At 47.3% G+C, this 14,965-nt stretch overlaps 2 protein-coding genes across 3 annotated transcripts; both read left to right on the top strand.

Moving 5' to 3' along the window:
• Positions 1-3,599: 3,599 nt before the first annotated feature.
• On the top strand, positions 3,600-7,406 carry LOC120663767 (ubiquitin fusion degradation protein 1 homolog). 2 transcript variants are annotated; one of them, XM_039942665.1, is made up of 10 exons: positions 3,600-3,843; positions 4,590-4,627; positions 5,045-5,122; positions 5,564-5,588; positions 5,685-5,717; positions 5,813-5,934; positions 6,000-6,130; positions 6,302-6,525; positions 6,646-6,875; positions 7,006-7,406. In XM_039942665.1, exons 2-10 carry the CDS (start codon positions 4,625-4,627, stop codon positions 7,090-7,092), a joined length of 933 nt encoding a protein of 310 aa, XP_039798599.1. In that variant the 5' UTR covers positions 3,600-3,843; positions 4,590-4,624; the 3' UTR covers positions 7,093-7,406. The 2 variants fall into 2 exon arrangements, with proteins under 2 accessions (XP_039798599.1, XP_039798600.1); XM_039942666.1 differs by lacking the exon at positions 5,564-5,588 and having other exon boundaries at positions 3,603-3,843.
• A 2,348-nt stretch (positions 7,407-9,754) lies between these two features.
• On the top strand, positions 9,755-12,226 carry LOC120663766. Its single transcript, XM_039942664.1, has 2 exons — positions 9,755-10,026; positions 11,606-12,226. The coding sequence occupies exons 1-2, from the start codon at positions 9,901-9,903 to the stop codon at positions 11,876-11,878; spliced, it is 399 nt and encodes a 132-aa protein (XP_039798598.1). The 5' UTR covers positions 9,755-9,900; the 3' UTR covers positions 11,879-12,226.
• Positions 12,227-14,965: the final 2,739 nt, after the last annotated feature.

Genomic DNA, 14,965 nt, shown 5'->3' with positions numbered 1-14,965 from the left:
GGCGGCCGGGCATGCGCAGATGAGGGTGGGATGGGTGGGAGGCGTGGTGGAAAAAAATTGGTTCTGAATACCAAGATGATACGGCAGGACCTTTATTAATCGAACTCATGAGGACAGCTTACAGATAGATGCAAGTTAACCCAGATCGCCCTCCCTTGGAGGCTCTGATCTCCTTTGGGTTCTCTACTTGCTTACAGACTCCAACACACGCACAACATATATAGAAACTAACAAGCTAACAACCCTGATCCTGCCAACACTTATCCAACTAACCCTCCTATTCGGCCGGTGTTGCAGCTGCCGATCCCGTAGCTCCCGTGCGTCTGCGCCTGGAATACGTACGCCCAACAAACGCGTCCACAACACCATGATATAGCTCCAGATCCAAGACTGAAGAAGTATCCCGCGTGTGCCACAATCTCCAGCATAGTCGGCATCACAGTATCCCATCACCTGGCAATCATTTGTTTTCTTGGATAGAATACCAAAATTGATGGTGCCTTTAACATACCTGAGAATACGTCTGACTGCATCAAGGTGAGGCTTCTTAGGATTGCTTATGTATCGACTAATCACTCCAACTGGATAGGAAATATCTGGCCGAGTCAGGGTAAGATAGATAAGGCTCCCGACCATCTGTCGATACATAGTCACATCCTCCAAGTCCTTCCCTTCACCTTCTTGTAGCCTCACATTGGGATCCATAGGAGTAGCCTCGCAATGATTCAAATAATTTGAAGAAATTCTGATTACAAATATAAAGTAGGCTAAAGAGCATAGATTAAACAACACCATTTGTGATCTTTATTACAAAAAGCAAATCATGCATAACCTAACATTTTCTGTAGGAGTTACATAGGTGCTGCCAAGACTTTTATCTGCTAAAACTGCCATCATCAGTGGTCCTCTGCTTTCCAAGGCAAACTGGCTAGCCGCAAATACAAATTTGAAGTCCATTTTATTCATCTCTACTATGCTCAAATTTCAGTGAGTCAAAGCCAAAGTGTAGGACATTATCAAATTTCAGTGAGTCAAAGCCAAAGTTTAGAACATTATCAATCATAAGCTCAAATTTCAATCAGTCAAAGTTATTGAATAACAATGGTTTCTTGATCCAACCGATCACTGTACATATACAGTTTGTTTTAGCTGACAACTCAACATGGTGGCTCGGCTGCAATGTGAATTTCTGAGCTGACATCCAACAATCCCTTTACAACCTGTAACAAAGCCAAAATTTGTAGAATATTGAGTCCAATTTAACTCGAAACAGATCACATGGCCATACTAATAGATGCCTAAAAATACTTGTATGTGTACCTTTCAATAATTAGCACGTAAGAACTCAAAGATGATATTATCTGATGATAGAAAAAACCATAATACCATATTGCAATATACGTACACAATATTCCGATGAAGATATCCATGGTAAGGTTATCAAAGTAACTACACAATGTGCAGCGATGAAACAAAGAAAAAAATTAGATGGATAAAGATTGAACCTTTCGTACCAACGCTATTAGTTTGAACAAAAACATAACACAGTGTGTAGATGCGTGGGGGGTGCCGACCGTGTTCAAAAAAATTGACCCTGCACACAAGTCCGTGTTAAACATGCACACGCCATGGTCCCTCGCACAAAAAACAGTCAATTCTAACACTTCGAGCAATGAGCTCCTATTGAAGCAATGAGGATAAAAAACATTTATTTGCAAATATTAATCAACCACGCATGAGGTTTCTATTCACAGCTCACGCAAATATTACTCAACCAAGCATGATCTGATTTCAACACGCAAATAAGATTGGTATTTCTGTTATTCCAATATAAACGAATCACTTTAGCAAAAAAAACCCAATAAAACAAAAGCAGCATTCGGTGACCAGCTGATATGGGTTTATTGGTCCTACCTGAACATTTTGCAGATTTGTGGGATGGAGGGTGCTCAATTTCTGCACCTGTAGGGGAAAGAACATGCAACCTTCAGATGGCGTGTGCCTAAAGGGTAAACTCGGTGCAAATGCCTGTCTTGTTTTCTTTATTGGATGCATCCGCTTTCTTCCTCCTATAAGCCTCACGTCTTTTCTTGCTGCATTCACTTCTCCGCTCATCAGTCGTGGATGCATACCTAATTATCTCCCTCTGCTTTCAGTTCTTCAGAGCCTAATGCCTTGTTCGGCTGGCTGGCTGGCTGATTTGGCGTGAGAGGAAAATACTGCTGGTTGGCTGGCTGGCTGGCTGACTGGCTGTCTGATTTAGCATGAGAGAAAAATACTGTTGTGGCTGGCTGAATCTCCCAGCCGAACAAGACATAAAATTTGAGAGCCTGCGACATGTAACAAGCATGAGGTCAGAACATAACAAGCAAGAGGTCAGAACGTGCAGATGTCCGCCGCTAACAAGCCTCCCTGAACCTGAAGATTTAGGAGAGACCTTCGGTATTGAAATTTGTAACATTGCCGAGTGGTGCCCTACCCCTTGTTACCCACAGGTTGCATGTTCTGCTGCAAAACAACACGAAAAATGAAAGTTTGATGAACCTCTAATCGAGACTGCAATACGAAGGACATCAAGACTGTACCTTTATCGCACGTCACGTACTCAGGTGGTAAAGACTAAAGACACAGCGCCCTGCTCGTGGTCGCGAACGCACACAGCCCGATGAGTCGCCGCGGCGGTGAGGCCATCCGCATCGGTGGCGAGGGTTGCGACGGCGCTCAGCTCGCAAGGGCGGGGTGGTCGAAACGTCTCGCGATGCGAGGCCGCGGCGTCGACGGCTGCGGGAGGAGCATCATCACGACGGCGCGGCCCGAGGCCCGAGGCAGCAAGCTCAGCGAAGGCGGGGAGGGCGGCGATGAGGGCCCCGGAGGCGGCGAGGGCCGAGACGGCGAGGCGCGACAGACCGCGCGAGATGGCGAGCTCATCGCAGTTGCGGGAGGAGCATGATCGCGACGGCATGGCCCGAGATGGGGAGGCCTGAGATGGCGAGCACAGCGACAGCGCGAGGGCGGCGACGAGGGCTAGCTGCGGAGGCGGCGAGGGCCGAGACAGCGAGGCGCGACCCGCGAGACGGCGAGCTCAAGGCAGTCGCGCCGGGTTGCGGAACATCAGACGAGAGAATTAAGGAATCACGCAGGAGATATACGCTGTCTCGCATGGATCGATCAAACGAAGGTGCGATCCGACGAACCACGCTGCCGAACGAAATTGATCGGACGATCAGAGCATATTAGCGGCCGAACGAAAGAGGATTAACGGCGAGGGTTGCACCGCCGCGATACACGAAGGAAAATTTCGTTCCTCTTGATGTCTTTTTTTTATTATTAAGTAGAGATAGAGATATACGATTTTGCCGTGCTTGCCACAATTTTACCGACTCCAACTTGATGGGCCCTCCCTCCCACATTGGTAAATCGCCATCGCCGTTATGGAGCTTGCATGGGCCGAAGGCATTTGTGGCCCAGGAGGCACAAAGTTCCCGCGTCGGCCCGATAGAGTCCACGGTCGTGTGGCGGGGCGGCGCGCGGCCCGCTCCACCCGCGCACCAGAGCCTCCCTTGGCCCGTTCCCTTCCCTTCATCTTCACCTTCTAGATTATTCGTTGCGGCCTCCTCGACCTTGATTCGATTCGCCCCCCTCCTCTTCCTTCCATCGGAGGCAACAAGGAACCCGTCCCTCTCCCCACGAACCAAGCACGAGCTCCTCCTCCTCTTCAGTTCTTCCTAGAGAGACCGAGAGGGAGGGTTCCGCTCTACTCTTCCCCGACTCCACTCCGCCGCCGCCGCATCCCCCAACTCCCGCAAGATCCGCCGGGTGCCCGGCTGTCGATTTAATTTCTCGGTAAGCCACTCAATTCCGTTCCCCGTGTGATCCGGGGCCGCCCGACTGCTCTTGTACCATCCGGTTCCCGCACCCTTTACCGCGCTTGTATTAGAATCTATAATCGCAGGGAATTGCGCGTGACCGGGTTCGTCGTCTTGTCAACTGTCTTCCTGTTCGTTTACGTGCTAGCAATCTAGACCCTTTGCGTGCGTGCATATACTGCCAATTCGTTATTAGTGAAATAAATGACATTATTTTTCCAGTAGCTACTGAAAGCGTGCATATACCACTGTCTGTTGCTAAAGTAACATGTTCAGTGTCCGTTCAAGTTGCACGCTTACCAGTTACCATGCCAATGGGTATTTGGAACTTCAAGTTTGCATTGCGCCTTTATCCAGATATACATGGTTATCAATTCTATTGGGCTTAAATAGCTGAAGACTGTACCTTGGATACCTATTTCTCTACTTTCATAACTGGTTGTCATCATGTTCATGAGCATTTTGCAAACATGTAATCTCCTCTTCATGAGTGTTAATTCTCTAGTGTGATGTGGCGTATTTGTAGCCTCAGTGAAGATGAAGACTGACCAACACTTACTAACTGATATTGTCTTTCCTTCCTTTGATTGTCACACTGGTCACAAGTGTGAGCGCAATTATTCCTGCACCCGTAATTTATGCTCGGCACTTTGAGTGCCTACTTTTGTATCTCTGCCTTGTCTGCATCGTTTAATTTGTTTCCTTTTGTTTCTCATATTCTAGGGAGCACGAGGGGTTAACCTTCGTGGGGGGAAACAATGGTAAGTCCTTTAGCTGGATACATGTAATTGGCTCTCTCCTCCCACTTGGAATTTGCTGATAGCACTGGAAAGTCAAACAATGTCAAGAGATATTCCTTAAGGTCTACTTGCTGCCATTGTGCATCACTATCTAATGTGCATTGTGCAGCGGTGAATTCAGAAGATCCCCAAAAGTTCTTCCTTGATACTTGCTGCCATTTCTTGACCAATATAATTGCATTTGATTTTGGATCTGAACCAAGCTACAGTTTCTTTTATGTATCATGTATGTTATTGATATTCAAAACTTTAGGAGTTGCCTGTCTCCTGACTTGTTTCATATGTGCATGTTTTCATAATGAATCGTTAATTATTTCTTTTGTTGTGGAACCACAATGTTGTTTCCTCAATCCTTATAAATTTCTTTATGATGAATAGTACTTTGAAGGCTATGGCTACCATGGAAACACTTTCGAGCAGACATATCGCTGCTACCCAGCATCTTTCATTGACAAGGTTTGTAAATCTTCTTCAGATGAGGGACCACATTTTCTATTTGAATATGCGTTTCCACTTCATCCTCTACCAGTTTCATGGGACATATGACTAGTGAGATAGTTGACTGTGAATAATGTGATCAATGCTTTAATGCCTATTTTCATTCAATTGTTGAATGAGGAACTTATATTTCCTTAATCAACATGAGTTTTGAATCGAATCAAGTAAAATATCTTTCTATCATGTTTTAGTAGCGACTTGTTGGCATGCTTATGTTGAGTCTTGCCTTTGTAAACAATGTCAAGCTTGTAATGTTATGATTTACTAGAATAGCATCCTGCAGTAAATTCTATCAACATCTATTGCTAGAATAATTACAACCTTTCAATGTAACATTTATAGTTTGCTTTTTTGGAATTTATATTTTAAAATATCTCTTTTACCTCTTTTTTTTTGCAGCCACAACTTGAGGCTGGTGACAAAAGTATGCTCTCTGTTCAATGAGTTCCAAGTTCTGTATGTATTTTGTTTGCAGTTTGCTATTAGAAGATTACGTGATTATTACTTTTCTTCTTTTCAGTTATTATGCCACCATCAGCTCTTGATCGTCTCGGTAAGTGAGGCGCATTTGACTACTACTCTTCATCTTACAAACTTTTTAGCAATTTTTCCTGCACTCGTTTGACAATAGGTTTGGTTTCTCTGCAGCATCTCTGCATATTGAGTATCCTATGCTTTTTGAAGTCCACAATGCGGCAGCAGAACGGACTTCACATTGTGGTGTTCTGGAGTTCATTGCAGAAGAAGGCATGATCTACATGCCATATTGGGTACGCCTATTGCACTTCTCTGCATATCATTATGTAAATAAAGCTAACTTGATGTACTCCATCAGATGATGCAAAATCTTCTTCTGCAAGAGGGAGATATGGTGTTCATAAAAAATGCGAACCTCCCCAAGGGCACATATGTCAAGTTGCAGCCTCATACAACAGACTTTTTGGATATCTCAAACCCCAAAGCAATGTTAGTATTTTTCTTATTAACAATTTCTCATCCTAGGGGAACATCTGTTTACCCCTTCCCTCCCTATATGACTGCTGTATTCTGACTGGAATTACATGATATGAGTATTGAGTAACGCAAGTATGAAATTCCTGAAGAACACTAATGTATCTGTTTGCATCATTTTTGCAGCTTGGAGAAAACTTTGAGGAACTTTTCTTGCCTAACCACAGGTGACAGCATTATGGTAGCATATAATAACAAGAAGTACTACATTGATATAGTGGAGACAAAACCTTCCAATGCTATAAGTATTATTGAGACTGATTGTGAGGTTGACTTTGCTCCACCACTTGACTATAAGGAGCCTGAGCCAGTAAAACCCGCTGTTCCTGCAAACACAGAGCCTACTACAGGTAATGCTCTTGTTCAATACATCACTGGATGTGATTACCCTTCTTGATGCCTTTTATTTGGTAATTATTAGACAAGAAACACTGGTCCTTCAATTCTTTTGTTTTTTTTTTCTTCTGCAGAACCTCCAGCTGAAGAAGAACCAAAATTCACCCCCTTCACCGGTTCAGGAAGGCGTCTGGATGGGAAGCCTTCTAAGGGTAAAGATGCGCTGGCCTCATCCCCAGCAAAGCGACAAGCTAATGCAACCAATGGTGTGCAGCCCTCAACAGCCAGCTCGTCACAGGGTGGTTCGTCGCGTAAGACCACAGGAAAGCTTGTCTTTGGTTCGGGTGGAAGTCGAGCTGATAAGGTTGGTATATCTCAACATACGCACACATCTTGTAACCAGTGGCCAGGATGTACCCAAATGATGACTAGTGGCTTCCTGAGAAGGAATGCTGTGCTGTATTATGTTTACATTTTTTCCATCAATTTTGTAGGCGCCTGAGAAGGAAGCGAAGGAGGAACCGAAGAATGATCCGAAATTTGCAGCGTTTACGGGAAAGAAGTACTCACTGAAGGGCTGAAGAATAAATAGGCAGTAATGTATATTTTTTATCCTTATATCCCCAGCGACAAGACCTAACTAGTAGGGGGGAGAAGAGCTTGATGATGAGCTCCTGACTTGAATTATCCTTGTGTGGGATGGGCATCTTTGGTTGGGTTAGGGGCATTCGTCTTGAAGTCGAGTGTTTCTTCTTGTGAGAAACTGTGATCCTTCCTTTGTCCGGCCGCAGTGGAGCAACTGATGTATAAAGCAATTCATGCCTGCTTATGGATTTCTGCTGAACTTGCATGTACAATAGAAGATGTGCAGAGAGGATATCATCCTCAGTTCATATGGTGAAACGTACAGCATATCCATACATATGTACTACGTGCACGTCTCGATCCGTCCTAGCTTCGGCTGGCCAGGTCATACTACTGCTTTATCAACAATTGCACCATCATGGAGCTGAGCGACCGATGCGTTAGTTGCTGCACAAACGTAACAGGAGACCGTGACACGTGCGAATAAGGCCTTGATCGGTATGATCTTTGTGTCACTTGGATAGGAAGAGCATGGAGGACCAGCCGGCCGGGCCAGCTGATGAGTGATAACCCAGGATGGATCTCAATCATGCATAGCATTCGACAAGTAGTAACATAAAGCTTATTAGATAATCACTGTGTTCGGCTGGTGGGTAGGGCTCCAGCCCTATAGTAATTCCCTCTCACACCACTCCAGCTCCAGCCACCAGCCAGGTAATAGTGTTTTTCTCTCACACCACTCCAGCTCCAGTCTGCCGAACGCGGTGAATATAGGCAACGTTGCACGGGGCATTATTAACGAACAGAAATGGGCTGCGAACTCTACACGTACCCCATGCATGGCCCTACTCCTCGGTGGTGGTGGAAGTGTGTGACCGACCTCACCAAACTAAAGTACTCCCAATCAGTTACCTCCCTCGAAGATATTATTAGTCGACTCCGATACGATCCATCTCGCACTACGTACAATCAGTTGCATTGCCCGCCTCCTGAAAAGATCTTATGATGGTGGGGAGTCTCACCAACTGTAATACTCCACCAGTCCACCCCAATCATCACACATATATATGGAGAGAGCCTGCAGGCGGCTGGTATGGTAAACGGTTTTAATTTTTTTGTCTGGATAATCAAAAGACCGGATTCTAAAAGAGACGACTTCTAATTTTATACGATTTTGAGCTAAAAATATTATGGTCAAGTACAATTTTGAGCTAAAAATATTAAGGTTAGGTTGAACTGTGAAGAGAGTATTGGGGTCATGATCCATTACCACTCCTAGGCCCTAGGCATGGCAATATGCACTCGAATTTCATTACTTATAGCAACGAAATTGCAATAGAGTTCGGGATAGATACCTGGACGAAATTTACTTGTTTACATCTTGTAAAAATTTGGACGAAATTTACTGTAGCAATTAAAAAAGAAGTGGAACATATACGGGCCGGGCGGGGCGGGGCAGGGCTGGTGTACATCCATGTACGTACTTGTGTCCCGTAGCGTGGAATAATCGAACACACGTGTTGAGTGGTGTAGAGCCGAATCGAGGCGAAAGCGATGAGGACGAGCGAGACCCGTTGCGGGCCGGGTCGACGTGGCGGCTGCGGGCGCGATTCCCGCCGGCGGCGTGCCGCGCGCGGACGTGGAGCGCCTCCCCGTCACAAGCTCCGGGCGTGCAGTGGCCCCACCACCACATGCACGCACGGGCATGGCCCACTGCATGCGCGCGCCAAAGATAGATCGGTCCCTCTGGTCTCACCATATCGCAGATCGGTCCTCGCTCCACGATGGCGTGCCGTGCGTTTACGTTTCGTTGCGTTTCGGCCTTTCGGGCCATGGATGCGCATGCAGTCGTGTGTCGTGTCGCGCTGGTTTGATTTTGCCGGCCGCTGCAGTACACGTACTTTGGAAGAGGCACAAGCCCGTCTTGACTTGCTGTCGATCAGCAAATGTGAATTGTTCACCACTGCAGCAAGCGCGTACGTGCGAGCAGTGCATGCATGCAGCTCCGATCGATAATATGATCTGCATCTGCTCCGAGATGTTTAGCGAACCATCCATGCACGTACACGCACCCGGTACGTGTCTATCCTCCGCAGCGGGCGGGCGTGCCACCTGCCACGTACACACGCGATCATCTCGGCCGCGGCCGGCCGGTGTCTGCAGACGGCGCGGCGGCGGCCGCCTGCTGCTAGCCCAGCACGGCGCAGGCATGTGGGATCGTCCATGGATGCATGCAACGCATGGCAGGGGGACTGGGGAGCACGGCCGGCCTGGAGTAACGAACCCCACCGATAGATCGAGCCGCAGCCGCAACCGCCGGCCGGTGGGGAGTCCCGGCACGCAATATCCCGGGACCCAGCGCCCCGGCGCGAGTAAACCCGCCTACGCGGCGGGCCGCCATTGGCCGGCGCGGCTGGCCACCACGTGTCCCCCGCCGGGGCCGAGTCCGCACCACAGCCACAGGTACCTCGGACGACCGGCCCGGCCGAGACGCGCGCCGCGACCCACTCCGGCGGCGCCACGTGGCCCGCGCGTACAGGTACAGGAGGGACACGTCGTCGCGGGTGTCGGGTCTCCGGTCTCCCCTGCCCGGGCGGGCCCGGGCCTTGTATATAAACCCGGCCGTGGCTTCCCGCTTCTCGTGCAGTTTCAGGCGGCAGAGCAGAGAGGAAGAAGCAAGCCAAGCAGATCGATCGATTCGAAGCCGCGCGGGGATTTACGTGTTGATTACGAGTAATAATAATATACCGGGAAAGGAGGAGAGGCAAGGTGCAGTGGTCGGTGTGTAAACAGAGAAAGAATCCATGGCGCCGCCGTTGGAGATGTCAACGACGACGACGAGGAGCAACCAGGCGGAGGCGGCGGGGCGGATGCCGTCCATGGAGTGGGAGCCCAAGACGCTGACGCTCGACCAGATCAAGTTCGCAAGGGTAAGCACTGCACATATCTACTGTACGTCGACCATGCAGCTGCATATGCATTCTCCCTGTCCGTGCCGTGCACCATCATCATTTATATCGATCATGGTGGAGTATGTGTATGTTGTGACTCGAAGATCTATCGATCTTTTACCTCCAAAGTCCAATGGGCTCTTCTCGATCACTACTACTGTCCCTAGCTACCTTGATCATGAATTTATATTCCCAGATATATCAATGCCTGATCCAAAAACAATCCGAATTCAAGGCCACCCTCCTTGTTTTCTTCTTGACTAGTACAATACGTCTGTCCTCCCATCTTTTTTCCTTACGAAAATCATCATATACGCATGCACAAATTGACCTTACTATAAAGCATTATTAAAATATATATTTCCTTTCGCAAGTACTATGATACAAGTTATAAAATAATTTCCGCAAATTGAAGTCTCACTACTGTTCCTGAAAGTCTATTCACTTGGGCCCGCAGCCCTTTCCACGTGCTTAGGTACCATTGCATCATCGCCCCATCTCTCCCTCTAAGAGTAACTCCAGTGGAGTGACTAAATTTGAGTGACTAAAACTCATTTTAGTCACTCATTTTTCAAGTTTAGTCACCTCAAATGTAGTCTCTACTCCAACAGCACCGACTAAATAGATTAAAAATAGTGAGTTTTACTTTTGGTAGCCTAGGTAGAGGGTGACCAAATTAAAAGGGTGAAATTTAGTCACCACCTCATTTTAGTCACCCAAGTAGGGACCCTGCTGGAGATGAAAATTTGAGCAAAATGATTAAAATATGGGTTTAGTCACCTAAATAGAAACCCTGCTGGAATTGCTCTAATGACTCACCTATCAACTAACTTTCTCCATCCACAAATGCACAAAAAATAACTCCAAAGAGGCTCCAATTTCTTCTTTAGTGTTTGCAGTAGCATTTCCTATTATTAATTCCTTGGCTCGACAAACTCATGTCGTTCTAGCAGCAGTCGCAGGGGATCAAATAAAGTATATTTTTCTATAAGCAAACAAAGCTAATTACGCAGGCGAGCGTGTAGCACAGGGTGTACCACCCACAATGATTGCCGTGCTACGTGTCCATGCCGGGTCTCTGTCGCTTGACCTAAACGTGCAGCGTACCCCCATGCGCCCGATCGGCGGGCCACACGTCGATCGATCCGTGGACGTGAGGGAGACGTGACGGGAACAAATGTGCACTCGCGTGCTGTTCCAACACGTTGCACACCGTAAATGACCTGACCATTCGTATCGTATGTATATATGTACGCTTCTTGCTGCTCGACCTCGCGAGTACGTACATGCTGCGTAAACATCAAGTGGTAGGTGGATCTATCCTTCGGGGACCACTACGTACGTACGTCGGCCATACGTCTTTGCATACGTAGATACTGTACACGTAGGCCCATACGTGTTTGGTAGCAACAACAGCTCGAGTGTCCACTACTAAACTAAAGTGGATTAAACGGCACAACCAAAAAGCTCGCTAAGGAGATTATTATATATATAAGTAATAAAGATGAACAGTCAGTGAGATTTGACGTTGTTTATTTTCTTTGCTTTTTTTTTTCAGGAGGCGGCGCTGTACGTGGTGAGCACCAAGACGGAGGAGGAGGCGATCCGGATCTTCACCGAGGGGCTCAAGTCCGTGGAGGTGACCGGCAGGAAGTCCAACTCCTTCGACTCCTCGTCCGATGACGACGTCGACCTCGGCTGCTCCTCCGGTTCCACCAAGCAGCAGCAGGCCCGCGCCGGCGGCAGCAAAGGCGCCGGCGCCGCCCGCGGTTGCCGACGACGGCGGTGTTCCATCGACATCGAGAGGGACGTCGCCACGGCGCCCTTCTAGCTAGCTCCCTCGCTCCTAGATAAACGACGCTGCGTGCGTACTTTTTTTTTTTACTTAGGAAGGGTCCCTTCTTTTCTTTTTTTTTTCTTTTCTCCCTGCAGTTCCCCTCTTGGCTTCTGGCTCTTTTTTTTTCTTTGACAAGGTTGGCTGCTGGCTTGGTTTGCTTGTTTAGAGGATCGGAGCCCGCGTTTAGCAACCAGCTAGTTATATTAGCGCGGCAAATTTTGAAGGCGCCAAAGGCTTTAGCTCAAGGACATGTGAAGAGAAAGCTAGCGAGCGTGTAAATGTCAGAAGCTAGCACTGTAAATTACAGTTTTTTTTCCTTCTCACAAACTTTAGCGTTGCTTCTGTTTTACTGTATTTTCCGTTTTGCTATGTTTGAATTATTACATACGGCATTAGGTAGGACACTTGCGGTAACGACGATTGGAATCTTCTATCGAGGAACGGAGAACTTTAGGTGCGTCTGCATAGTCTGGGTCTCTGGTTTGATAAAAAAAAACTTATCCAGTTTTTCTGCATTTTAGACCTTGGCTTTGTGCTGGATCCACTTGAGCTGATAGTAACTGATAGTTGAAATATGCTTCAAACTGTTTTTCTGGTCCCGTAGGCAAACCAATGTAGCAGTGTGATGAGCCGAGCACATAGCCACAATCCATTCGAGCGGTTCCTTTACCTATTCAGTGGCAAATACAGAGACCACCAACAGCCGCTTCTTCCTGCTACAACATTTAGCATCATCGATCTGGCATAATTCATACTTGATGGCTTCTGACCGAATATCAGGTTGCTTTTTTTTAGGGGTATATCAGGTTGCTTTAGGACATAGGAGGCAAAGAACTGATTAATGGGATGGTACACTGAATCCTTGTGTGCTAGTGCTTTCAGTCCTCAAGGTCAAGGCTGGAGCAACATACAGAGAAGTATGTTATGTTTGTTGCGAACTTGCGATACATCGTTTGCCATGAAGAAACACTTAACCCACGGCAGAGCAGAATGGCCTCGCCCACAGCTGCACCTGGTAGGTACCCAGCTTGTTGGTTCAGTCCTGGAGGCTGCAGGCCTGCAACAACTTGCAACTGCAGCCCTGGAGCTCAGAAGTGTGATATGGGCTTCTTCAGTTCTGCATCCCAGTCCTAGGCTCCCACCTGACGTTTGTGAATTGTGAACTTGTCGATGGATTTGATTTCTTCTTCCCAGGGCCGCAAATTTCCGTCCGCCACAATCAACTCGACGCCCTGGATCACGTACTGTACGCCGTCCCATCCGCCGCGGCGGCCAATTCGTGTCCTTGAGGAGGAGCACGCCAGGTACGCTCCCGAGCCCGGCACAATGCACGACGTCCCCGCCGCCGTCCTGGACATTTTCGACATCCTTGCGGTGTGCATGCACTTCGAGGCCGGCGAGCGCGGCTCCATCTCAGATCAAAGCCGGAGGAGGCAGCAGCGTGTGAGAACCGTCCAATTTGATATTATTTTAAACGAACCGTCGGTCATTATCATCCAGATGAGAGTTAACACGTGCTTGCCAGAGCGCGTGCCACGTGTTATCCCACAGCTAGTGACAGGAATAACCGACACGTCATTCATCCAAAATAATATTAAATCCGGTAGTCCCGGTATGCGCTCCAACATACACCCAGAATCAGCATATGCACATACCGTTTACAATCGAATACATCGCCAAAAATCCACAAAGAGCAGTTTTATATTATCAGAGTTCACAGCTTATCATTACAAGTTCAACATAGGTGGGTTTCAAACTTCTCTTACAAGCCTTGGGCTCACGAAAGTCATATTAAACAGAAACATAAAGTTTATTGCATTTACATGCTCTCGCGAAGCTCGATTACGGTAAAAACTTACTAAGGTAATGACGCCTTGCTCAAGGACATCATTACAACCACCACGACCTATTCTTCCCCCGCGTTTGGATCTGCGGGGTAGAAATGGCCGAACACCACTTCGGGTTCACCTGCAACTAGGTTTAGAAAGCAACCTGAGTACAAAAGGTACTCGCAAGACTTACGCGATTACGTATACAAGGATCATGCAATGGCTCAAGTAAAAGCTTTAAGGTTAAGTAATTATTGTATAAGCACTAGCTCTCTATACTATCACCTATCAGAATTAATTAATTTTGCCCAACCCAAACACTTTTAGTTGATTAAGAGAGTAATATAACAGCCAGTAGATCATTGACATGACATGATTCCAAAACCAACAATACAGAAACTCTCTAAGAGGAATTCGGCGAACCAAGAGCTTGCTCATATCCGAGAGCGCGGCAATTCGAATTGATTATAACCTTACAAGGGTGTACTACTTTACCCACACGACGCGAGGACCATGCGACTCACCCAACCGATCACGCCGGGCAAGGGGGTACTTACGTCAACCATTCCCAACAAGACTCAACCGTTGAGGGTACGCCCAGCTTGCGCGTGGAGATTTAGTTCCACCGGAGACTTCTCTAAACTTTCCTACACATAGTTCCACGCATCTGGGACCGGGCCCCAATGATCAAGTCAAAGAATGTAATTGGCTCATCCGTTCCATTATATTGGATATGTGGTAGCACGGAAAGGTGCTCAAGGCCGATGGCATCCACTCAGTCCTTAATCGATCCAAGCGGACTATGCCCATGTGACTTCATTCTCTAGGCCCTACCATTCCGCTCGAATCTCGGTACTACCAAACTCTATTTGCCCCAGCTCAAGTGCGATCAATGATAAACAGGTAAGTGTGATACTCCAAACCATTCCTTTCTAGCAAGCAACAGAAGTATCCTAAGCAGGGCTAAGCATCTAGTCAGGTTAATTAATTAACTAATTAACTAGTGCCAAGAATACGGATAACAAATCAAGGAAGGGTAATGCAGGAAATTAGGTACAAGAATGCAATACATAGATATTATATATAACCCAACATTACCCGGTGAGATAGCTAAGCTAAATCAGATTAAATAGGTACAAGGGATATGCTTAGCTGCTTGCCTGGGTTAACTTCAGACTCGACCACGAACGGGACTCCGGGTTCAGGCTCCACGGACTCGGCGGGCTCCACGGGTTCGTTCTCCGACGGTGCG

Source organism: Panicum virgatum, chromosome 3N, assembly GCF_016808335.1.
Source record: "Panicum virgatum strain AP13 chromosome 3N, P.virgatum_v5, whole genome shotgun sequence".
Taxonomy (NCBI): Eukaryota; Viridiplantae; Streptophyta; class Magnoliopsida; order Poales; family Poaceae; genus Panicum; species Panicum virgatum.
Note: the sequence above shows the minus strand (reverse complement) of the source record. Positions and strands in the feature narration are given on the sequence as shown.

Coding starts and splice junctions, on each gene's coding strand:
- LOC120663767 (XM_039942665.1), top strand. Junction 5,935..5,999: donor TGATCTACATGCCATATTGG/GTACGCCTATTG, acceptor GTACTCCATCAG/ATGATGCAAAATCTTCTTCT. Junction 6,131..6,301: donor ATCTCAAACCCCAAAGCAAT/GTTAGTATTTTT, acceptor TCATTTTTGCAG/CTTGGAGAAAACTTTGAGGA.
- LOC120663766 (XM_039942664.1), top strand. CDS start 9,901: ATGGCGCCGCCGTTGGAGATGTCAACGACGACGACGAGGAGCAACCAG. Junction 10,027..11,605: donor ACCAGATCAAGTTCGCAAGG/GTAAGCACTGCA, acceptor TTTTTTTTTCAG/GAGGCGGCGCTGTACGTGGT.